Here is a 27901-nt window from a genome sequence, read left to right on the forward strand (position 1 = left end):
AATATTCACAAATACAATAGCCCCTCATTATACTATGCATATAGGGAAACAAACCAAATGAGCAATGTAACCAATGTTTCCATTATTGGCTAAAATGCTTTTATATTTAAAAAAAAAGGCAATATATCCAAATGAGTGATATAACTAACAATAAATGTTTGAATTTGAATTGGTGGTTCTTGCTAGAACTTCTGCTGAACCATCTGAGGTCACTGGTCTACAAAAATTTACTCAGAACTATTCACATGTTAATTTTTGTATCTGTAGAGAAGACAATTATATTCAAGTGCGATAAAAATCAGTAAAGATATATTAAATAGAATTTAAATATGTATTCATCACATTAGAAAATGTTTAGAAGTCAAAGACCACCAATTCAAGCATTTACTTTAATTTGTGGACATTTAAATAAATTGTATAATTTCTCTAGGGATCCAAATTTTTGAGTCACTCTGCTAAAAGGTTTTTAAATACTGATCTTTTTTGTTTAACTATCACTGTATTAAAATACACAATTTTTTTTTACTTGCAAATGTCTTATATATTCTTTTCACTTTGTGAAAACCTATATCCTACAGAAATTATTTAGCTTAATTGGAATTCTTCAACTATCCTGTTACCAAATATTAATTTATAAAAAAAAAACCAAAAATATGCCATATTAATAGTAAAATTTACAGCATATTAAATTAACAATTTCAATATTAAACTACTCAATCATTTATATTCACTCCTGAGAAAAAATAGAGATTTCAATTTCAATGGTGAAATTATTTTAAATGAAATATTTGTATTCATTAAAATTATTTTTTTCTTCTTGACTTTGAACATACAACTTAATAAGTAAAAATATATAATAACCTATATTACAGTTCTTTTAATTCTAGATGAAAAAATTCTGTCAGAATTAAATTTTTTTACTATAAAATTGAGTTATAATTACATTTTACAGTTACAATGAAATTTACATGACATTAAGTAAATAATTTAAACAAATTATTAAAAAAAATTGATTTATCCAATAGTTTATAATTTGATGAACATTCTTACAGCAACTCTATACATCAATGGGCATGGCATAAAACTCCAAGAGAGCTTTTTGCTCAATTTTATTTTTTAATTAGCATATTAATATAAATTAAAGCACTATTTTCACATACAGTATTACAGTTTGAATTGATCAATTATATTAGATATAACTTCAGTGTACATAGTATCCTTATTTAAAAAAAAGTTAAGAATTACTAGTATTGAACTATATTAAAATAAAATTTGGAAAAATTACTCACTCTCCAGATCCTCCACAATAGCAGTAACACTGTTGTGTATTTGTTTTATGATGGGCATCCCATGTCAGAGTATTCAGCTAAATTTAAAAAAAAAAATTGTTATAATGGTATTCTATTACTACTACAGAGAAGAGAAATATTCAAAATAAAATAATTTAATGCTATCCGTTGGAGAAGAGATTTCATAAACAGTAACAAAAATTTTTTTTGGCTTCATTCACAAATCTAAAATAAATCTTTCAGAAATACTGTGGTCATGATTTAAATGGAAATCATGTTGCACAAGCATAACCAATACAAATTTTTAAAAAAATTAAGAATGATTATCTTTCAGACACTAAAATCTGAATTTTTAATTAGTCAAAATTTTTTCAACATAAAATAAGCTGAAAAATTAAGAAACTTTTACATAATGTGTAAGTAAATAACAAAACAGGGGATCTGAAGACCTTGCAGAAAGAAAACAAATTCATTGAAATTTATATTAAAAAAATAAGACTAATATAATTTTAAAAAAAACAAAACTGACTTACATTGTAAGGCAAGGATTGTTTCATCACTTGCAACTCTTTAGCTACAATAAAAAAAAAATTGTTTCATTAAACAGTACATGTTTATTTGTTAAAATAAAAATACTTTATCAGAAATTCATTTGAAAGGGGCATATATATTTGGAATTGAGAAGAATTTGTCTGTTCAAACATCTTGTGAGTAGAACACTAGATGCTAAAGAGATGTGGAACTTTACTTCAAATATTGTGTGTGGGGTGAAAATTAAAAAAACTATCTTTATTGAGACTCTCTTGTGAGTTTCTTCTGGAGAAGGATATTAGAGCTTTTAATTCATACTTGATAGCACTGCAAGGTTTAATAAAGACTGTCAATTTAGAGACTTCAGAATCAAATGCAGATTAGACTTCTGAATCTTCAAAAGATGATTCTGCAAATCTTCAGAAGTTTGGTCTTTTTTTCTAGAATTCAACCAGACAGACTGGAGATAAAATTGCACAAAGGCAGGTCAGTCCTTAAAAACAGCAAACAGTTATGCCTGATACTTTATAATTAAGACTGTATTTTTGTGGAATGACTGGCATGCTGCATAAAAATGGGAGAGACCAGCATGCTGGAAAACCCAGGGTTACCAGCATGCCTGTTAAACTGCAACTAAAATATAAAATTAATCGAATGTAACAGAACTAGTTGTTAATTAAACATTTAATTAAAAAAACAATCTTCCAAGGACAATAAAATGACAACATTGTAATTTGACTGACTTAAAATCAGGAAGAGTTTTTGTTTAGAAGACAATAAAACAATGACTTATTGACAGTAGTAGTAGATAGTCAGTGTGGGCTGCCCTGACCTTAAAAACAACACCTTCCTCTCAAATTTCACACAGAGCTAAAGTTAATCAGTGTAAACTGAGATAATTTACAGCCAGTTTCTTATATTTAATATGCTTATTTTTTGTGTTTTTGTATCAAACAACAATAAAATGCACATAGAAAAAGCACTTTCAGAATTTCAGGAGTATTTTGTATTGTTAGAAAGAAGACAAAATGAAGAAATTAAACATATAATCGTAGTTTCTGATGTAATGCTGACAGTTTCATAATTTTAGAATAAAAACTCGTTTGGTTTTTTAATGCACCCTCTAGAATGGGATGTATAACTTCACTTGTATAAACTAGCATGCTGGTTTTATATGGAAATATCTGATTTCATGGTCTCCCCTGGCATATCAGTTATTTTGCAAAAATCTGATACTAAAATAATTAACATTTCAGAATTAATGTAAAAATATAAGAGCATGCTTTTTATATGCAAAAATCTTATTTTTGAAACATGTCCTTAACTTATAAGCATATCTTACATATAAGAGCACGCTCTCATGTGTGTCAGCTTGTTTTCACTTATAAGGAGCATTGCTGTACTGAGTCAATGTAAATGAAATAAACATGTACCGATACAGTAACCATTCAGTGACCAAAAATATTTTTAAAAAAATGCTTTAGAAGAGAACAGAAAGAAAGAAAAGGAATAGAAATGGCAACATTGGAAATGCTGCCATTTCTATGAATAGACTGTATTGGGAATAAGAGGGTGAACAAGCAAAGCAAGCATATTGTGCACAAAAAGCTTCCTACTTTCTTTATGTGCATAATATATATAATTCTTATTTATATAAGCAATTGGATGATTTTGAATTGCTGATTAATTGGAAAATCAGGTAAATCAATAGGTATTTTAGTTGACCTATTATAAAATACCTATTGATGCATTACTACTCCCTACTGGCAAAATGTAGCTTATAACAGTAAGCATCTTAAGAAGACAGTATAGACGTTCAAATTGAGTGCAGAAAAATTCTGTCAGTATTAACACGAAGAGATTAAAAACTTAATACTTATTATTGTACCAAAAGTTCTGAGTTAGAACCATCAAAGTTTTATAATTGATATATCTTCTGAACCAAATGAAATAAAGTTTCTAAAACAGTTAAGCTGAGATAATCAATAAATTACATCTAAGATAAGTGATCAAACCCCAATAAAAACTGTGTTCTCAAAATGGGTCAGCTAGTAGTATTGCAAAAAAACTGATCATGCAGGAGCAAATAATAAATTAGAGTTTAAGGAAGTAGTTTAGGAAGGCTGCAATGATTTTATCATAAGAAAAGTTTTGAGTCATCAACATCCCACATATTGAGTATGGATCTTTGACTCATTAATAGTTGCAATTTTCAAGAATAGTTGGACACAGCATCTCTACAGCAACAATAAATGGGCAGATTATATCTCAGGATGAGTTGTCTTTGTCCCCCTTTTATGCCAGACTGATGAAAATGAACATTAATTAATAATTAGTAAATAAATTATATATATATATATTATTTGTTTAATACTTTTCAGAAATTTTTTTTATTACACCACTGTCAAAAAGTTAGTGTATTTGGTCTGGCTTATATATTATGCTTCAATATGCTTTATATAATTAATAGTAATATTAATAATTCACTAGATACAAATGTGGAAGAGATGATCTGCAAGAGAAACACGTGCATCTTCACCTCTAATTCTCTACATAATTTTTTTTTGCATTCTTCAGGATTTCATTGAAATTCAACAGGAAATCCTGAAAATGCTAATGAATTAAATATTAAATGCAATAAAAACATTTTACTTGAATAAATTAACTAAGTGTTCATTACTATAGTTCTGTAGTGTATTAAAGAAATACTTCACAAAAGATACTTTTCAAATTTTCTTCCAGCCAAATCATTTATCTATATCTCTAAGATGTGGAATATTATATTCAAATACAATGGCTTCAAGACAAACTGAAATTTATTTTATATCCATTGATATAAAATTTTAAAAATTTTCTGATATTGTATACTAATCAAAAATAAACTATCTTTTAGAAGTATATATTCAACAATTTAACCCTCCGTGAGTCGCACGGGTCTTACAGACCCGGCGCGAACTTTAGTTAAAATTTTTTAATATTGAATATTTTCCAAAAAATCTGAAAAAATTAATATTCTTCTAACTTTCTAACCCAATTACCATGCTGTTAAATTTTTTTGAATAGCAACGCTCATTTTTGAGAAAAAAAATACTTTGGGTCTGTCAGACCCATGCAACTCATGACGGGGGTAAAAAAAGACCGTTTAATTTGTCGCCGTTGCCGATAGCGAGTGTCGCAATAACTTTATCGCGTTTAAGTTGTCGCGCAGTGTTTATTAAATCCTATCATATCGTTATTTATTTGTATATTTATATTTTTGTTTTTTTTTGTTATAATATTGTTTTTAAAAGTAATGTCTAATTAATTTTTAATTATTTTAATCATTTTTTATTCTTTTCATATAATTTTTATTTATCACTTTTATAATTAATTTATGATTATTCCTCGTTTATTAGGCAATGCAAGTTGGCTTTTTTTCACTTTTACTAAGTAATCAGAAACTTGTGAAAACAGTCTAGCTATAAAATTCCGGGAAATATCCTGCCCCCTCGGAAATGATCTTGGTAATCGAATTTACACAATCGCTATAAATTCTTTTGTTTTAATCGCGTTATGAGCTATAAATTGCTAATTAAATGTTCGACAGTGTTCAGATGAGTAAACATTAAGAAATTAGATATATGGAAAATAATTACAACTACGCGACAATCATATCGCATAGCTATAATTATTCTATAATCTAATAATCCAGATTAATCTGATAAAAATATTTTTAATTATAATCTGCTTTTATTATTTATTCATTTTTCATCGCGGCACAACAAAACAAACCTAAAAAGTTAGCCCGATCTACATAACAAGTAATTATGAATGAAATCGCTGCGTTTGATCGCGTAGCAACTGTTTTGTCGCGCGATACACAAAGCACGACAAAAAAACTCAAAACTAAATTATGATAATACGAATTGTGAAAATTATAAAATTTTTGATGTATGTGAATATTTTATATTATAGAAAAAACAAATTACAGAATTGAGAACATGTCATTAATTGCCGAATTTTTGATGGTCCTCTCATTATTTTTTCGATTGATTCATTTCGTGCAGAGAAAACATTTATATCTAAACTATCAACAAAGAATTTTGATAGATTGAATAATATTTTGGCCGATGTCAATTTTTTAATTAGGTGATCGAGTTAAGCCTAACACACGACTATATCACATTAAAAATTAAAAATAAAATTCATGTGTAAAAATCTAACAAAACTATCTGTTAAATCTTGAAAAGGACATTCTAATGAGTAAAACAAAATAAAACAGTTGTCATCGGTGAAACGTCAGAGTTGAAATTTGATATGTTTATTATTTTGTGTTTTTTTCATCAAATTACGTAAAAGTAAATATTGGAAAGACAATTTTGTCAATACAAAAGTAATTTATACTACTAAATAGAAAACAAAGCGTAGAATTTAATGAAAAAATTGTAGTTCTTCTACGCGATAGAAAAAGTTTATTAATTTCAAAATAAAAATGGCGGGTCTGACAGACCCATGCGACCTAAGTAAGGGAACGATTCCTAGCGATTCACGCAGGGTTAAGAATAGAAACAAAAATGCACAAATGTAAAACAATATTTACCATCTGGACCTCTCTTTCTTGCTCCTCCTTTCTATAAAATAACAAAAACATTACAATGAATATTAATGTTGAACTATAGATTATGACAATGTTGTAAGTTTTAAAAATATTAAATTAAGAGCAATTACATTTATATTCTAATAATAAAAACCAAGTTGTAAACATAATTTGAAATTATTAAACAATTTTAAAATCATGCATAAGACAATGAAAGATAAATTTTTTAGTAAATGATAACCAAAATCAAAAAACTGAAATTTTTGATTTCCCCCATTATCAATTCTTGTTAAATGTCACCAAAAAATGAAACAAATTTTTTGTAATTTTCAATGAAAGAAGGTAACACATCTGATTTAACAAAGCTAATAAATACAGTAGAGCATCGATTATCCAACTTAATTGGGGACTGGGGTTGGTCGGATAACCAAAAAGTATGAAAAAATACATTATTAGTATAGTGTATTAGGCCTGGTTTAACCCTTTCCATGCGGAAAACCTTTAGCATTAAGTAAATAGGTGGAATTCGTTATGTGGCGCATTTTTGCGTTTTTTGGGTAATTTTTTGAAATCGCGATATTTCGCTTCAATATCGCGCTATATTCAATCTGTTTTTTGTGTTTGATTAAAAACATATTACAGTTTACGATTGTATAATTTTTAGTTTTATACATATTTAAAATAATATGAAGTTTACGAACAAATTTGAAGGTTACGAACAAAAAAAAAAAAAATTAATTTACAGAGAATCGCTGAACTTTGTACATCTGTTAGATAGAAACATCTGTCCTCTATTAAACAAAACAAACCGCAGCTTTCTACCTAGAGCGGGCAGAGAAGTTATTGCCATTATTCACACTATGTCTCTAATTACTTAGCTGGGAGAGTAGTCGATTGTTATCGTGAAGATAGTTTTAAAAACATATTTACTCGCCTAAATATTGTCGAATTAGCTAATTTAATGTCTAAGTGCATTAAATTAGTTAATTAGAATTAAAAATCGATTTAAAAAGCGAATTTACAGTGATTGTTTACATTTTACTTCAAAGGTTGAAGGCGGGGCTTTTCGCGGAAATTTTTTCGTTTCATAAGTCTGTGATTAGTTAAAGTAACGTCAACAAAGACAGAAGAGACTCAATAAAACTGTAGAAGGAGTTTCCCTTTGATTGTTTTCAGCCAACTGTGTAGTTAACTGCGAAGATTTACTGTAGAATAGTAGGGGATGTATTTACCAAAATATTTATGGCCAAGGGGTGGTAACAAAATGTTTATTGGCTTAAACAAAGTCAATCGACATACAGAAGAGCGAACCAAAGCTAAGATCTCTGGAAAACTCGAATATAGCGCAAATTAATCGAATTTTTTAATTGTTACCGATCGGTAAGTTTCGCATCACCGATAAACGAAGAAGTCACGTGATACACACCGATCGGTAGCTAACCGCAAGGAAAGGGTTAAATACTAGCCTCCCTTTCATGGTCGAGCCAGTGCTGCCAGCTAAAACATGCAAAAATTTAACAAAAATATTATTAAAGTAGCCAAGACATAACCAAATATTGTAGCGCCACATCACTAGCAGACATTTGAATTTGCTGACTAGAACGCGGTCAGTTAATTGGGGGTTGGATAATCGATGCTCTACTGTAGCTTTATTAACTCAAATATAAGGGGCAATCAAAAAGTTTCCGTTTAAGGATGTGGCTGCAGCATATATGCAAATTAGCGCATCGCCAATGTGGGGTGTATAAGCACCGACAGTCAGGCCTGGGATTATTGTGTGGAAAACGCTAAAATGTGAACAATGGCAACATTAATACCATGTGCGTCCAAACAGGACCAACATGCTGTGATTCTCTTTTTGGCTGCTGAAGGAAACACACAATAGACATTCATCGGAGAATGAAGAATGTGTATGGAGAAGCATGCCTGTCAAAAACCACCATAGTGGAATGGTGAGCAAAGTTTAGAGCTGGTCGCGATTCGACCCAAGATGCAGATTGATCTGGGAGGCTAGCCACATCCAATACAGACAACAAGTGGGCAGCTGATGATGCAATTAGGGTGGATCATTGCATATCCATACATACGCTTTCAACAGATCTCGACATAAGCTTCGGTACTGCGCAACACATAATCCGGTACGAGTTAGGCTACCTTAAGGTCTGCAGCCAGTGGATACCCCGGGCGTTAAATTCCGAACAACAATCAAACTGGATGCTGTTTCCCTGAAGAACCTGAAAATGATGAAGGCAACACATTCCTTGAGCACATCGTTGCTGGCGACAAAAGCTGGTGCCACTACTGGGAACCTGAGTCAAAAGCGGCAACCATGCAGTGGTGTCATCCTTTGTCCTTTCATCCCAAAAAGTTCAAGAGCTAGTCATCTGCTGGAAAAGTGATGTTTACCCTGTTCTTCGATCACCAGGGACCACTGCTTATTGATTTCAAGTTACTGCGAAACGCAGGAGAGATTACGACGTGCAATTAAGATGAAACATCGAGGAAAATTGTCAAATGGGGTGATTCTGCTTCATGATAATGTACGTCTCCATACCACAAATGTTTTAAACGCAGAAGTTATGCACACTAAGGTGGGAGACACTCGCCTTGCAGTCCTGATCTCTCCCCGTGCGATTTGTATGCCTTCGGTCCCTTAAAGAAGTTCTTAAAAGGTTGACGGTTCTGGTCAGACGTAGAAGTGCAGCAGGCAGTTTCAGATTTCCTCAAGCAGCAGAAACAGGAGTTTTACCAACGGGGTATATTCAACCTGGTGAAGCAGTGGGATGTTTGCCTAAATGGTCATGGCGCTTTTGCATGACTGACATACCAAATCTGAACTGTACAGCTTTCGAACGAAAACTTTTTGATCATGCCTTATATTTTAATTCATTCACAATATTGAATTTACTTTCTATAATAAATGATAATATTCATGCCATCACTGGTTTAGATGATGGTGTACAGTCAGTTTTAGAATATAGCACAATTTATTTAGGTGTCATGGTTTCACAAAGCATGTATTTTTTGTATATAATAAACATCTTAAAGCCCGATTAGTATATAATAGAATAACCAATGATTATCTGAAAGATCAGGCTAGAATTTGGGTAATTAAATTATTAATATAAAGTAATTTGTCACTAGAGAGAGGCGTTAGGTGCCATCTCTTAACTAAATAAGCTAAATTCTAGCCTGATCTTTCAGGCAATCGTAGGTTATGTCATTATTATTTTTTTTTGTATACACACAAAGAAAGTTGTAAAAACTTTGTATTTGTTATTATAATGCAGTGGTTTTCAAATATTTGTATTTTTTTTTCTATGGTATTAGTAATCAATCAAGACTCAAATGGCCTGAGTCCTTGTGGGTACATTGCATGCACCTAGCTGGATTCACCATTAATTCAAACTAACAATCAATTGGATTGGCATATTTAGTCCCAATCATTTACATGTAACATGTTTCTATTAAAAACACATTTTTGAAACCATTAACTTTTTTTTAATATTGGATTATAGTGAAAACTTTTACTATAACAAAATTACCATATAAACATTATTATTGAGAAATTAAAATTTTTTAATAAAATAATGTGCACCTTTTATCACAGTTATTCTTTTATAATTTAAAAGTATTGAGGCAAAAATAGCTAATAATAATGAAACTATACAGCAAAAATAAAATACAAGTTTTATTTAATTCTGAATTATTATAGTTTCATTATGTTGTAATTAAATGACGACTAGATTCACAATTCTTTTAATAAAAATTTGATATTAAAATCAAATCAAATTATTATTGAAAAAAATAAAACTACAATCCCAATGTCTCAACTATCCTCTTTTTGGTAACTAACTTTTTTTTTATTCAGTATAACATGCTTTTTAGACATTCAATTTGAATTAAAGTAACAATTAACTAAAAGTGAACTTAAATTTTATAATATGAAGTATTATTGAATGAATGATCACCAAAATATTTTCAATTGTACCATATAAGTGTCTAACATTAACCCATTTAACAGTCAAGAATTATCAAAAATTGTATATTTATTCTGCTAATAATTTTTATTTCATTAAAATCATGATTAAAGTTAAAAATTACCTTTGCAGTACTTGCAAATATGCACTGCCTACAATGCCACTGTACTTCTGGTTTTAATACATTATCTGGAATACTTGGACGATGGCAAAGTTGATGATAACCTACCCAAGAAAATAGAATAAGTAAAATATCAGAAAACAATAAGTTGACATTTTTTGTATATTATATTTTGTAATCAGTTGATTTATATAACTAATTTATTGTAACAATACAAGTGTCATATTTAATCAGTATTTTGCTTTTTAAATAGGCAACTTGCAAATTAGAATATTACAAATTGAAGATCAAATACAAAAACCTTTTTTCAAGAAATATTTCTACAAAAATACCATGTCAGAAAGACTTTTAATCAATTTACATATTCATAAGCAGAGAAGAGCCTGAAAGATTCTCTCTGCTTATGAACCTGATGGTTGTCTCTGCTCATGTTAATTGTGTTTTTGTGATTGTGAAGAATATTTGAAGACAATCCTTAACTATCAAATACAAATACAAAATCACAATAAAATTCCTCCTGAATACAAATTTTTTATTTGTATTTAGCCTTCAATTTGTTATATTTCATCTTAAACTTTTTTAGAAAATTTTTATTCAAGTAAAAAAAATTTGAAAATGATTTTACTTCAGCATTTGTAGAGATACAGAAAACCTAAGTACTTTCATAACAAAACAGAAAATTTTTAGTTATATGATCACAAAAACATTTGACACAACTTACTTGAAATTTTGTTGAAAAGCCAATGTGGGGGAAACAGAATCAAAATATTTTACTGTGTGTGAAGGGAATGTATGTGAGCAACTGTTAAAGATTTATGAAAGCATGTTATATTTATTACTGGAGTATTTATCATGCTTAAAAGCAAAGATTAGTCTATTTACTAAATAAAGGGCATAAGTTATTTGAGTTATTATACAAATTAGTTAGTTTCAGCAAATATTCATCTTAATTTGCTTTACAACTGTTTTATTTTATACCTTTATTAACTCCATATTTGACCTTTTTGGTAAAGTTACAAATGCTCTATGGCATTACATTCAAAATTAACAACTAGCTAAAAAGTATAAAACTATATTGAAACATGGATAAATGTCTACAAATCCAAATCTAATTTTAACTGAGAGGGGAACACCAGAATAGTTATTGGCATGCTTGCATGATCACTTTCCATATGTGTATAATTAGGACAAGTCCAAACAATGATGCTGAATTATTTTATCTTTTTTTATGTACTTTAGATTTTTGATCATTTTTGTATGTATATAAATTGTGATAAATTATTAAATGCTTAATTTAAAACACTAATATATAATATTAATATTTAATTAATTTCAATCTACTGACCTCTGTTACATCTATCACATATCACAATTTCATTTGGAGCTTCTGATTTCTCTCCATCACAAATTGCACATGTTATTTCATCTGTCTGCATAGTACCTAGAAATTACATAAAAAAGGTTAATTTTAAAAGTTTATTTAGAATATTTTTTTCATTCAGATCAAAAATGTTTTAAATTCTTAAGCAGCTGGAATAAGGTAACAATAAGTTGTCAATTTTAAACTGCAAAAATCAATGCTAAAATTTCCCATGTTTTTTCAAAAATCTAAATTAAATATTACATTTGAAGTGTTCATTGATATCATTATCATAAATATTTCAAATGCAGTGTCTAGTCACAAAATTTAATTTCTTCCAGATAATTTATAAATAATTTGACCAAATTTTAAATTTTCTGAATTCACATCGTAAAACATAATATAGGGTGGCCAAGAAGTCCCTTTACACCCGACTTTGATGTCGTGTGCTATGTACAGAGGTTACTTTTATGAATCCAAAATATCTGTATGGGCTCCATGTTCATACCACAGCCTCACACACTTCCATGTTTGTTCATTCACATTTGCAGGGTGACAATTAAAAACACTGCATAAACTGCATTTTTCAGATTGCTAGGTCTGGATTGCTAGTGACATTTTAGCACTTCTTTCACAAGACTCCAGAAGACATTGTCAGGACTCCTTGGAGGCCAAGGCAAAGGAGCTGAGGACACTGTTGACTCACATCTGATCCAGAAATTTGGGAAAATTTAGTCAAGATTTGCACAGACATTTAATACAAAATGCACTGGCACACTATGTTGCTGAAACCAAAACAGCATCAGCAACTATTTTTGCCGCAAGCTTCGGAAACAACCAGTCCTTGAGCATGCTGAGATAATTGTTCTGATTAACAAAACCTTCAAAGTAGATAATACCTGTAGCCATGCCTGCCCAAACCATAATATGAGGTGGGTTGTGCTTGATTTCCTCAAAGAAATGAGGATTTCTTTATCCAAGAAAGACACATTGTGATTCCAAGAGCAGCAATAGAGAAGTTGAGGTGCAATTCAACCCAAAACGTGAATGGAGGATGGACGAGCACCGCCATCTGGCAATTCAATACGGTCGATAATGGCATTTGCTACATCTAGAATGGTGAGTAGACAATCAGCTTAAACTTCATTTTTTTTGTGTTTGTGGTTAAAATTATGACTTATTTTATTAAAATAATGATTATTTAAGCATTTACGAATAATATTGTAAAGAAACACACGATTTTAATCCAGAAATTATTTAATTATACAATTTTTTAGTAAGTGTTGTGAAGTGCCTATAGAATTTACATATATTTGTCTTCATAATAGCTTATCTTAAGGTAGGTTTGTTCTTCCAGGGCATCTTCTACCATCAACAGCATAACACGTTTCTAAATTTTCCAAAAATTAATTTTTCGAGCTGCTTTCGAATTTACATAAGCTACTACTTCCCTCGACAAAAGTACGAGGTACTCCTATCGTCTGATCATACGGTAGGAGATACAACACTAACTAAAAATAATTATTTAGTGTTATTAAACATCCTATAAATACTTTTAAACAGTTTAATTTGTTTATTTACCTTTGATGATAACCCTCATTGTTAAATGTATCTGCCACTTTTTCAACAAATTTCCCATGAGTCAATGTACAACATTCACTGAGTCATGTGATTTTGTGAACAAGCACTACAAGGTCTTTTGCTTGGACTTAAAATGTCAAACGTGTATTTCTACTTGCCATACAAGTTTAACATTTGTACTTGCACCCCAACCTCTCTATTAAATCACACATTCATCTGAAAACATAACTCTTCTGGTCCATTGCTCTTGAAAAGCTTTGTAGCACATGTCAATCCAGATCTACATCCATCAACTCATTAACCATTACTAGATGAAAACTTCTCACTTGCAAGTCCTTTTTTATGTGGACTTGCATTGTTAATCCTGGAATGCTTAACTGTGCAGCACATCTGTATGTTGAATTGTTGAATTTGTTGGTGATTATATGATTGACTCCCCACAGCAGCACAAGTTTCCAACAAGTGCTTGGCTTCCCACTACAAGGTGCATCTCGCACATTTCCCATTGCAAAAGCTTTCTTTTCCCAGCCTAATAACATTGGCCATGATTGATTATTTAGCAAAATGCACAGTAAAGTCATTCATTATGTCACACATCATTCTGCTTGCAATTGATGTTTGTGAACCCACATAGATGTCACCACAGAGGAGCATTTTGTGGTATCATTTGTATCAGCAATTGCATTCTTTCAACAGACCCACTTGGCATTGTTGCCAGTTTCCTCCGTCATACAAGGAGGCAGAACATTCCACAGTATATGGATCACATCTCAGAGAAGCAGACTACTATCTTTTCAAATTTTCATGAGAAAGATGTTCATTTTCCTCATATAAACAAACTATTAGGACTTTCCAGTCATCATGTACAAGCAGCAGTAAAAATTTAAATTTTTCCTACAATATAATGCTATAATATAATGATATTGTATGTAATAACTAAAAGTACTAATCAGCTATCTTCTAAAAATATTTTAATTAAGAAAGCAACAAAAGTTATTTCAGATATTTTCCATAGGAAAAAATTGTTATATTTAATAATTGTCATATGTACAAAACGTTATTCTGGATTTCAGCTTATTCGACAATTATTTCAGAATCAATTACTACTATGCAATTATACAATTAAATATTTAAACATAACATACCAGTTTGTAAATCTTTATACAAAATCCAATGTAAAGAATTATCTTCAAAATTCACAAGGCACCTTTGATTTTCATTATCCACCTAATATGTTTTATAAAATTTAATGTTTCAAATAACTTTTTTAATATTAAAAATTTCTTAAACTAATATTTATATAATTAAAAAAATATGACCGTGGGTAGTCAGAATTATGGCTTGTAACTAAGGTACAAGCCACAATTCTGACTACTCATGTTCTAGTCTGGATCTTATACTCAGAAGTCTTTCATGGATAGTCTGGGTTGGATTTATTAGATTCTGTCCCTTGACATTATCATTACAATGCAACTGAGCCAAATCCATGACCAACATTATAAAGACATTCTTAATATCTGGCTCATGACTGTCTAATGTAAGGAGTGCTAAATAACTATTACTACTTCACATAATAAACAATATATATAGGGATCATCCATAAATTATGTAATGCTATTTTTACACTTTTTGACTATCATCTCACATCCCGGTAATGCTCCAAAACAAAAAAACGGTATATAAGACCACTTTTGGGATGGTCTTATATACCACCCCAAAAATAATTAACTCATATCCTCTATCAACCCCATAAACTGTATTAAGAAATGCAAGCCATACTACATAGCATGGAATACTGAACATTACATTAATTTATTAATTACTTGTGCGATGTACAAAGCAATGACATAAATGATTCAGCAACATTTCAGAAACAAATGAATCATTCTGTTACCCAAGGGTTGATAAGAGCATTTGTGCATGGTATTTGCCAAAATTTTTGTAATTGGACAGCCAAATACATCTTGTGGGGGAACCTATCAATAGCTTACAATTTAGCAACAATATTAGTCAATTTAGAGACCTTAGCATTACATAATGCTTTGTAAAAACTGTAAATTGCAATTGCACTAAAAGTTCACTCACTTCCTAGTAATTGTTTTTATTCTAATAAAATGATTCCAATATATAAATTAAAAAAAAAGGATCACAGAGGAAATTACATAAAGAATACCAACTATATTAGTGCCACAGTTATAGTTTATACAATTAAAATTCAAACATTTTGTTAAGAATTACAGAAAATCAAACACCTGCATTGATGACTTTTTTTTTTTTGCAAAAGTCAGTACCATATAACTAGTGCCACGTTAAGATTGCTTATTGATCTATTTATATCTTTTTGTCTTAATTATCTTCTTTTGTTAACTGAAGTAATACATTTATTTTAAATTTGAAACAATTGTCTACTTGACCCACATGATTGCATACAATTTTTCTTTATAATGCATAAGGTGGCAATTTTCCACTCAGTAGTTCTCCAAAAAAAAAAAAATGACATCAGTCATCAAAAATGATGTTCTGGGGGTTCTAAATGATTGTCACAAGAGATAGTCATGATGTCATAGATGTTTGTCAGCTATGCTTGACATAATGGCACAAGTAATCTGCAAGTCATGACAACCTTGAATGCTTATCTCTAGGATAACCTGGAATGCTATGACCTTTACATTTACAGCTTTCTTTCATGTCCAAAACATGAAAAAAAATAGTCCTGAGAAACATGTCAGGACTGTTTTTGCATTTCAGTCCTGAGAAACATCGCAGTCCTCCTGTCATTTATTTCCAGCTTGTTCGGTTCTTTTCACTTCACTACTTTTCAGTTGCTTGTATCACATTAACCTATACTGTTGGAAAGTTTGAAGGGATTCCTTTCTGAGCATGTTCAAAGACAGTTCTGTAAACAAAACAGGATTTTGCAGAATCAAGTTTGTGAAATAGTAATTGTACTCAGAATTAAGCATAGAAAGTCCACAAAAAAATTGCCTTAAGTAATCCTGTAGATAAAAAAAATTCCAGCAAGGAGTTGCTTAACCTTCTCAGCAACATTTAAAATTTTGGTGGCACCATCTGTTATGATATTTTATTAAAAATATTTTTAATTATTATAAAATGGAAAAAAACTTAATTTTGAGGGTTGGGATGGGTTTTATAAAAAACTGTAAACACTAATAACAAGTAAAATTATCATTAAGTCCAACCCTACTCAACATATGACACACCTTTAATCCATTTATTTCTTCACCCCCAACCTTTAACCTCCAAAATTTAATAGCATCAATCCCCTTATATGCAAAATTTCAGAAATTTTTGACAAAGAGCACTGGAGGAAATTTCATATGGATTAACTATTTTTAATGCTACACTAATAATAAGAGAAGAATTACTATGTTTAATATAAACTATGTTTAAATTTACTAACTATGTTTACTATGTTTAATATAAACTATGTTACTATGTTTAATATAAAGTACATATGCAGATAAAATACATTGTCATCAAAGATCTGAAATTTTTTAAAAATCACCAACAACACTAGGCATATCATTACAGAATTATTGACTGATAATATCTACATTATTAAATTTTATTTACCTTTAACAGTAAAATCTAATTCAAGCTGTTTTTCTTGGAGTAAAAATAGAAAAAAAAAACTTCTTCGAAAGAAAGTATAAGTGCATTTCAATCTAAATTCCCCTTCATTTAGTCAAGAAAAATTACTCGAAACTACTAAACAACAATTTCATAGCAAACACCCATAAGAAAAGACTTTCATCAAAGAATCATTTATCTATTGTAATGTTTTGGGAAAAATTCCCATCATCAGCAGTATTCTCTAAAATAGAAAAGTTTCAAATGTTCTTTTTGACTCAGATAAGGCCAATGTTTTATTCATTTCCCACAATTGAGTTAAACATTCAAATTCTTAAAATATGCCCACCTTCCAACAGCAAAAGGTAAAAAATTTCAACAAACAACAACTATATTTCAGGTGTTTTTTAAGATGATTTTGAAGAAATTTTTAAATTATTACCACTGACAGAGGACTAGGATGTAATCTACAATAAAAAAATCAATCTAAATGTGTTTTTAGAAGTACTCTATACACTTTTTTTTTTGTGATTTTTCCCACAAAGTTGAAAGTAATAAATTAAGTTTTCCTTCAATTTATACATGTGCAATTTTCAGCTCACCTCCTATAACGGCCATTTTTTAAATTTTCCTGTCAATGGCTTTGTTCAGAGATTTGATTTATTGGCAGAGTTGTGATTTTTTAATTTATAAGTATTTCCTTTGTTATTGATGCTCTATCCCAGGGTTGTCCAACCTTTTTCCTTAATGGGCCAAATTAGAAATTTACACACAGTGGAACTCCTGTATTTGTCATTAATCTGTTCCTCAGGATGTAATGAATACAGAATATGATGAATATAGAAACAACTTTTCCCATAAGCCTCTCAATAAATCTTTTCCTGGTCGATTATTTACAAACTGTTTCACTATTCTCCCAGTGTTACACAAATAAGCATAAATGATGCAGTTAGACTCATCCACATGGAATTTAAAGTCACTTATGGAATAGTACAATCAGAAAACAAACATTCTCCTCTGCTCCATCTCCATGTTAGTGCAAAGTAACCCCAACATAATCAAAATGTTTACATGCATTTGCATCTACTTTAACTGTATGTTTTGGGCATAAAATATAAATAAATGATTTCTTTCTATAAGTTGTCAACATATTTAGAAATGAAATAAATACACATTTACCACATTATAACTCTAAGGCTTTGGAACAGACACAAAAGTTGAAATGCCAATATTTTAGACTTTTTCAGTCTAAAGTTCAATCAAGAGTCACACCAGTGCAAAAAATTGTGGGATGCCCAATTCAATTATGAAGTGTGCTATAATATGCTCTCTGTGAGATAAAATAAGAAATGTATTCAAATGATTCATATTTCACTTGCCACAGGTTGGTAAAAGTGATTTGCAGTGGTACAAAGTACGGTACATCAGCTAGGAACCTTTAATGTAATAATATAAATTCATTTATTAAGTTTGATAAGTTATTTTCTAAATTGCTCACAACTAATTTGCATAGACTTCGAGATACTGGACTCTTCAAGGGTATCTTGCTGTTCTGTTTGTAAAAACACCCTTCAAATGCAAAAGAATGAAGGAATCATAGATCTGTCATTTCTATGATTTCAGATTGGTATTTATCGGTGTTAGGGATAAACACACTAAAAAGTCTCAGAGCATTTACAGAGTCAGTTTAATAGAGGGGTACATTCTTTCTTAGTCTATAGTAGTAGTGATTTCATTCTCCATTAAACTTAAATTTGAGATTTCTTCAAAATCAGGGTTACTGACTTGGTTATGGAAAATTTGTAAGATGGCATAACTGACATAAATTTTTGTGGGGGCTCTCTCTAGTAAGATGGGTAAATACTCTTTTCTATGAAACCGAAAAGCTTTCTTTCTTTGTGTTTTAGCAAATGTGAAAAAGCCAAGTGTCAGTCAGTATGCATATTTTCTTAAAGAGCTGGTAACATTCTATTGAGGGCCAACTTTGAAAGTTTTTGACACATTTTGATGTAGGTGTTAATGTTCTCATCTATCTCCTCACATTTATTTATTTTACTGTATTCTTGTAAGACTATGTTAATTTTTTAAATATTACTAATTGCTTACATTTACCTGTTCTGGTAAGTATGAATTTGTTACTATCCAATCATTTCCTTATGGAGCACGCCATGTTATGTTTGTGATTATTTTGTTCTGGGCCATGTTATGTTTGCGATTATTTTGTTGCACTTGAGATCAGTTTTCCAAGTATTCTGCTGTAATAAGGTGCATTCCTTATACAGTGAAATGTCAGTATAACAAATGCCAGTTTATCAGTTTAATGTAATAAAAATTCTGTCTGTTACAATAGAATAGTTTCATTATAACAAAATTATAAATACATGAATCATTCTTTATTAGTGAATGATGAATATTATGTCAAATAGTCTGGCAACATTAAAATTCATGCCTAGTTCAGCTGGCAACACTAATTTTAATCCTTAGTTATGGTTTCATTTAATGTTATTACTCTACAGTTTATTTCTTTTTAAGTTTACAAGAAAAAACAGAGAAAAACAAAAAACAAAAGCAGTTTTCTTTGAAAGAGAATAAATTAGTATTGGATAATGTGCAAAAAGAAGTGCCTGATGGCCTATTGGAAGGCTGTCACAGTACTGGATTTTATCAAAAATTATTCATTAAAGAAACAACACAGACAAAAATTAGACTTCTTTTACCAGAAAATAATAACTTCAAGCAGAAATAATTAAAGAGGCAAGATTCCAACTAATCAGTACTACTATATTGTTATTTTAATTGTTCACTCATGATATTGTTCAATAAGTGTAATCTGTTCTCAATCTTACTTTTTATTAAAGATTAATTTTTATTCTACTTTAATATAACTTACATTCTGAAAATGTGAAATTTGGTTTCATATAAATACTAATAGACAAATTGAATTTGTAAAAACTCTTACTTCAGAATGCAAGAGATTTTTTTCCTATCATTATCAAATTTCTTTTATCTTTGCATTTTTGTCTGTATTTCAATATAACAAAAATATTTCGGTGGTCTCCTCAATTTGGTTATACCAACATTTTACTTTATCTCATTTTCAACCTCGGGTAGGATTGTTGTAAGGTTCAAGTTCAGCATGCAACAGAATACTGGACCCATTTTTGGTTTGTTGCATTCTATTCAGTAATACAATGTCATCCCAAACAAAACCAGTCAAACAACTTTCCTTTCAACCAATTCCATCTCAAGTGAATTAAGACAATTTTGGCCAATCTTATGTTTAAAGAGTTAATCCTGTGGACCACTTTCTCATGTAACTTAGCAGAATATGCATTAGCTGCAGGTAATGTTTGTGGTCTCAAGTGTAAGCTATTCATTTTCTTCAAAAGCTGGTACTTGGTAGCTTTAACTAGACATAAGGACTTATTAAGGCAAAGCAATCTTACCCTCCTGGTCAATGAATCACTCTGAATTGGTGGGTTGAATCTGTATATTGTGACAACTGAGGGAATTAAGCTCTGTGCTCGACCCCGCTTACTGGCATGGTCTGGTGAAGACCGTCACTCTGTCAATGGATGGCTGTAGGAGGGCAAGTAATTGAGTGAGAGGGAGGCGAGGTCATGATCAGGTGTTGGCCATATTCAAGGACGACAATCAGTAAATTGTAAAAGAAAATATTTAATAAACATCAAAGCGAGTACAGGGAAATACAGACAGGAAGATACTACAGAATATAAATGAGTCCTTATCAGCACAACAATTTCCAAGGCAACGTCTCTAGTAGACGTCAAGTAGGCCAGCTGTCACAAATCCAGCCTTTAGTACGAGACTAAGAAATTGGTTATTACCTTAGCATTTATCTATCTTATAAACTAGTTGGGCCAAGAGATAGAAAGTAATTTCTCTAAGTAAATACCTTGTAACCTGTGGCAATCAAGTCCCAAACAGTCTTTCAGTAGGGTAGCCAAGTAGAGGTTCAAATGGAGTCTCTTGCTTGGAGGGTATCTTTCTGACAATTGCATTGTTTATGGATCCAGGTTCATGGATTGTCCTGAAGATATTGGAGGTGGACCGTCGGAGATTATGGCAGCTTCAGGCCGGAGGTGACCATTGTGGATTATGGCGGGACAGGTCTTATGTCTGCTGTGATGTCTGTGCCCGGAGGACTGTGTCCGACCCCTTTTTATACCTAATTTGGGGAGCTGACTAATGCATCAGATGATGTAACTCGTTCTGTGTCTAGAGGTTGTTTACGTTAATTGTCAGAAATCTAACGTTTCGTCTAATTTATTACCTCTTTCTATCCAGTATTGTAATACCCTATTCACACTGTACATTTTAAGCGGGATTAAGATTTAAGCAGAATTAAGTTAAGTCGCATTGTCGAAAACAAGATTAACTACTCGTTCACACTAGGTAATTAAAGCGAATTATTCGCTTAGCTCTCAAGTGGGTGTACTCAATATTACATTTTAAATAAAAATCAAACTTTTGCTTATTTTTTGTAAATCATCATAAATTAATTTATATTTAGTAATTTAAATTATAAATAACTTATTTAAAGAGCATAAGACGTTAGTTAGTAATTATTAACATTTATTATCAGTGATGTCGTCATCGGCAGCACGATTCTCTCAATGTTTATATCACTTTAGTGATAGAACTGTGATAAGAATGGATTTTTTGACAAAAATTTATATATATATATTTTTTCGTAAACAAGAAATTTATATTATTATTTAAACTTCTTGTACCGAAACAGCATATACATGCTAACAGAGAAGAGTATCGTTTGTTCGAACATTTGTACCTGTACATCTGCTTCCGCCATTATTTTTGAACTTGTGGCGGACCTCGTGGAAAGCTTGAAGCGATTTAAGCTTCTTTGAGAAAGCGATTTAAGTTGAGCCGGTTGTTGGTAGTTAAACCGGTTTAACGTTAAGTCAGTTCCGTTCATATTTCATACCTTAAGCTGGCTTAAAATGTACAGTGTGAATAGGGTATTAGTCATTCTACCTCATAAAATTGATAACACTTATCAAACAAACTGAATTAATATCTGAAGGTGACTAAGGCCAGGATTTGTCTTGCGACCTTAGTAATAATAATTGTTGATATTCAAACTGTTTTATCTACCAAGAAATCACAGGAAATAGGATGTGTGTGGGTTTTGTCCGTGTTGGTCTTCTCTTTCTCGGTGATGTTTTGTTTGCCCTTTTCCCCGGGGGGGTATTGGATTAAAATATTACTTTAATTAATTAAATCATTTAATTAACACAATACCCACCTCTCACAATATTGATATAGGATATAGGTTTGTTCTACATTCCAATAAGAAGTTTAATTTACATAAACCTTTGCCAGATTGATCAATAGTTATACTATACCCTTTGGCTGGTGCTGCCATTATATTACATACTAACTATGATATAATTTAGTTTTGAAAAACAAACGACCTAAGATAGTGGTTTATGGTAGTATGCTTTCAAGCTAACATTCTCAACCTAGTTTATAGGTAATCGTCAGGTGTTCTTTAATAACAAATCTTTAGAATATTCAACGTAACTGTTCACAAATTTTAATATATTCAACCAAGACATTTAAAAATTTGAAAAACAGAAAACAACATTGACATATATTAAGACATTAAAGTCACAATGACATCAAGATATGTCATTGTGACACAAACAAAAACAAATAATACATTAAAATATTTAACCATACAATACCACTAAGACAAAATTTATACATAGACCAATCAGATATACTAGTCAATGCAATGGCATTGCATTTTATGAGCTTTTATCTCTCTGTAGTTAAATGGGAAACAGTTGATTTTTAGCATTGTTTTGAGAAATAGTTCTGGATGTTTTCATTTTTAAATTTCACCCAATTTTTGAGGATCTTCAAAATTCTAAACAGATTGATTTCAGATCTATATCTTGCAAAGGTCACAAGTAGATCATTACGTTCTTTTGATATTTTTTTTTACTCCTATGGGCATGGTGTACGGCTCTGACATGTGGCTCTCATTCGAAGCTGCAATTGTACCTAATCAATCTTCATTGTTTTAAAAAAAGAAGTCAATAATGATTTATAGCAGAAACAATTAATGTCAGCAATCTAATTCAAATCGGTCTGAACTTTTTCTCTTGCCAAAAAAGAACAATATGATCACACTGAAGAGAGCTAAAATACTTGTATATTTACTGCTTATAACTGTAAATAATTCAAATGACATTGTAAACTAAAAATAATTCATTATTATACTGTCAACATCACAAAAGATTATTTTATAGAGTAAGTTTTGCAAATGTCATTAACCTGTAAATTTTATACATTTATTAAATAAATAAATAAATAATTTACAAAAAATAAATTCCAATATATTTATTTTTAGGTGAACATGGCTAGAGTCTAAGATCCAGACAAGAAAAAAAAATGTTACAGCATTAAAGACATGTTTGAGTGAGGCCCAAATCCTGAGGCCAAATATTTTTTTTAATGTTCTAGTCATGGTTTTTTCTTCTTTAAATTAAAATATATTTTGTATATATTTACACTTTAGATATACAATGATTTTACTAATAAAATAATTCATTAATAAGTAACTCTAAATAACTCATTTAATGAAACTATCATTGTCAGTCTGATGCAAACATAATCTCTTTCTTATAAACTCTTAAAATATTCCCACAAGCCATCTAAAGCAGTGTTTTTTTCAACCGCCAGTCTGCAGGAAAATATCCGATTGTACAGATACCGGCGCAATCGATTACAAGCGACATTTAAATAGTAATCAGGAGTTACCATACGTACTTTGCTACAAACGATAACTCCACACAAGCATAAACAAATGCAATTCATAGTTGCATACAACTTGCGGTCCTCAATTAGATTGAAAAACATCGATTCAAAACATATAATGGCACTAAAATAAATCAGTTGACCGGTTTCATCTGGACAAGACAAATTACTTAACTGGTAAAGTATTAACACACAAAGTAACGCTCACCTCAACAACAATACCGAGATATGACAGACCATCACTCCAACGAGCCAGCACCTCGCAACACTCTTTAAACTCGTGTCTACTATGCGTGCGTGGCCGAATACCTGTGGTAGTTCTCCACTCCTCGTTACCGCATCCAAACAAAGCGTGTATACCGGTGCTACTATCATGCAGGCTGATAACTGACATTGCACACTAATAAAATAAATACATAAAATTACTCAAAATTACCAAAGTAAACCATCTCGATAATGCATAAACAACAAACCTTTTCCACTTCGATTAAAAAAAAAAAATTAAAAATTAATTATATTATGTTTTCACACGATTAAATTTAAGTAAATAATAAAGTTTCCCTACTCCGGTACGATGTAATAACGCCTAAATCCGGGTGGGAAGGTGAAAATCCTACAGAGTCTCCTCTATGACTACCGACTTCCACAACCGTTACGAGAACAAGTCGAAATTTTGCGCCAAACTCCTCTCAACCAATCAGCATTCGTCTTATTTGGCGTCCAGTTTGAATGCTACTAATGCGAGGCTTAACTTCCAACGATTAAAACTACGAATAATTATTAATTAACCGATAAAATAACATTATTTATATACTAAATCGTAACCGCTTTATAACGTATGCTTTGAAAAATAAAATGCTCTCGTTCGTCAAGCGAAACGTACGACGTACCGATTCGGCTGACTACCTCCGATGTCCCAGCCATCTTCTTTAGTTCCTTCATATACCATCGAGTGGCGCTGCTTGATAATTATTCAAATTAATCGATTTTATTTATTTATTTTTTAAATTAGTTTTAACGGTTTATTATTATTATTATTATTATTATTTTCTTTAATATTTATTATCGATTCTGTTCGATTTATAATAATTTTCTAGTACTAAATTAATTAAATTTATTTTTCTACCGTAAACAAAAGTTATCGTCTGTCTTTTGTTAGCGTTCACGTTTTTGCGTTCACATTTTAAAATTAATTTTTTTTTTTAAATAAAATATTTTTTATGCAAACTGAAACAATTTATACGTTATTAATAATTAAAAACAAATTTAAAACTAAATTTTCGGGGTCTCGTTTTTTATTAATTAACGATTAATTCTTTCTATTTAAAAAATTGCTTTCGATTTTACGCCGATAAAAATAATATCGATGATGATGCATATTTTATAAAATTATGACGTCTTTAATTTAAAATTTTAAAACATATTAATTTTACATTTATAATTTCATATATTTTTCTTCATCAAAATAAATCCTTAATTCCTTATACAAATACTATAAGTGACCCTATCCTGACGTTACACGTGGAATAACTATTATTAAATAGAGTAAATAATTAAATAAATAAACAAAAAGAAAATATATAATAAACATACTTTCCATTGCTTTTGTAGTGAATGACACTGTTAATACGGTTAAAAACATTTAAAAAAGGGGGGAAAATAAAAGCTGGAGGATATTTTGTATATGTCCGTTTTTCGTAACAGGTGACGTGGAAAAATTCGCGGAAATTTCACATCATTGTTGTCTTCTAAGCAGGATATGCTACGTTGACACGAATAAGGTCGGCTAGGTCATCACTACAGCAACAGAAGCTTGAAAGATGTCATTGAACAGATAAAATTTTGAGATATAACTAATTTGTACAAAGGTTGCTAATGGTTAGAATATATTCAACTATTATTAATAAAGTTTATCATCTATACATATGTATTATACAATCTATATTTTAATTTACATCAAAATAATAATAATTCATTCTATTATAAATAAACAATATACCATAATTATTCACTGTTACATCTGGTCATCATCTATTTAAAAACACACAAAACAGAAAATTGCAATGGTTTAATATAAAAAAGGTATATGCATAGTTATAATGATAATTTTCCAGGAACAATCACTTTACAGTTTTCTCAAAATTATATTTTTAATGAATTTATCAAAAGAAAATATATTAAATTTTTAATAAATTATTTATATATTTCTATTTTATAATTAATAAAGTTATTAATATATTTGAAATATTCAATAAGGAAATAATTATTTAGACATCATGTAATTTTATTATAGTTTAAAATATAAATTAAATTTTTAAAAATTATAACTCATGCATATATATTTACATAATTAATAAAAATTTTAATTAAAATACTTACATCTTACATGAAAGGACATCCGTTCAAAGCAAAAATCACTCAAAATTTATGTTTGTCTATCAGTTATTAGTTAAAAATATCATTCACATGTAAGTTCTATTTTTAAATCCAGAAAAGTCAGTTTGTGACCATAATAAAAATTTAAATATTACAATTAAATTTTAAATATATTTTTTGAATTTTTATAATAAATTAAATTAAATTTTATATATTTAAAAATAGAATAAAATAAAGTAAAAATACCTAATATTAGAACTAGTGTTTTACTAGTTTACTAAACAATTTAAATGAAAATATTTTTAGTAATTTGGGAAAGTAAAAATTTATTAAATGACTCAATTTTTAATAAATACATTTATAATTTTATTACTTTTTTCCATTTCATTTTTAGAATTTTCACAATTTAGATATATAATAATGAGGATAATTGATGTGTCGTACTTCTAATTGGATTGACACCTGAACAACAATAGATTTGCTCACAGAATTGTGACATTATATTGTCTTGAACAAGCAAAAATTCACTAAAAAATAAATTTATAAGTATTATAAATGAAAATTTTCTTATTATCTTTACATTTTTATATATTTCACAATTTAATGTAGTTGTAATTGGATTAATCACCTAAACAACAATATATTTGTATACTGAATTGTGACATTGCATTTTGATATAGTAAACAGAGTTAATTGTCGTATAATTACATTAAATATTCTAATCATTCAAACGAGATCATAATCAGCATAATATTCAATATAATCTAAACAATAAACTCATATGTTATCGTTTAAATTTTAGTTTAAATATTGCAAGAAGTTTAATTATTAATTAAATATAAATCTTCACGTATAATTTTCCTATTGATTAAATTGTATAGCTTGAAGTTTAGTACATTGTATGGCATTGTTCTATACTTAAAACATTTTCATTGTAAATTTAATTAATTAGCTATTGTTTTTTTTGTAAATTTTAAGGTATTTTTATGTGGTAAACGATATAATTTTATGGAAAATTAAAGTATCATTTCGTTCACGACGCCCCTGAACTGGGACTTTCTTTCAAATATTATTGATGTTCTCTGTATGACAATATTGTAAGTTTTTAGATTTTTATCTGAGATTCGGATCAGTTATATTCCTCATTAATGTAAAGTTTCTATGTATCTTCATGCAATTTTAAAGAAAATTAATGAACAGGTACAACACGAAGCTGTCAGCTAACCAAAATTTTGGTATAAATCTGCAACTTGATATCTGTCGCATAATTCAAGCCAAAAATGCTATTTTCTGATAAATAAAACGGAAAAATGGCATTTAGCAATCACTTATAATTGTCTTATTAGAATAATAAATTATCACTTATTATTATTTTATTTTATTTTATTTTTTTACATTGATTTAGTGAATATTCTCTCTAATCCATTATCTTGTCAATTTGAATACTATTTTCATATTTTAAAATGATAAATTTTAGAGGTAAAAAAAAAACGCCTGATTATTACAACTTTGTAAAAATTTTATATAAAAAATATATTAATATTCTTTATAAATATATATAAAATTTAATTAATTTTTCATTAGTTTATTTCTTGATGCATTTATCCCAGAAAATAAGAGGATTAAATTAATAAATTGAAATTTCAAAGGTTTTAAGTAACCTGAAAGTATAATAAAATCATTAAAAAT

At 29.7% G+C, this 27901-nt stretch overlaps 2 protein-coding genes across 2 annotated transcripts in view; both read right to left on the reverse strand.

Annotated features, from left to right (window-relative positions):
- Window positions 1–5396, reverse strand: part of LOC136983714 (cilia- and flagella-associated protein 77-like) — a 233549-nt gene extending 228153 nt beyond the window's left edge. The window contains exon 1 of the mRNA XM_067280544.1: window positions 5391–5396. The gene's annotated coding sequence lies outside the window, so the exon portion shown is untranslated. The remainder of the gene's footprint in view (window positions 1–5390) is intronic.
- Pcl (polycomb protein Pcl) overlaps window positions 1–24797 on the reverse strand; it is a 61960-nt gene extending 37163 nt beyond the window's left edge. The window contains 8 exon segments of the mRNA XM_067280537.1: window positions 1290–1366; window positions 1823–1863; window positions 6400–6430; window positions 10501–10601; window positions 11843–11938; window positions 14584–14665; window positions 24045–24236; window positions 24727–24797. Coding sequence (XP_067136638.1) covers window positions 1290–1366; window positions 1823–1863; window positions 6400–6430; window positions 10501–10601; window positions 11843–11938; window positions 14584–14665; window positions 24045–24230 — 614 coding nt within the window. The 5' untranslated portion in view covers window positions 24231–24236; window positions 24727–24797.
- Between the last annotated feature and the right edge of the window lie 3104 nt (window positions 24798–27901).

Source organism: Centruroides vittatus, unplaced genomic scaffold, assembly GCF_030686945.1.
Source record: "Centruroides vittatus isolate TY-2023 unplaced genomic scaffold, ASM3068694v2 contig_884, whole genome shotgun sequence".
Lineage (NCBI taxonomy): Eukaryota > Metazoa > Arthropoda > Arachnida > Scorpiones > Buthidae > Centruroides > Centruroides vittatus.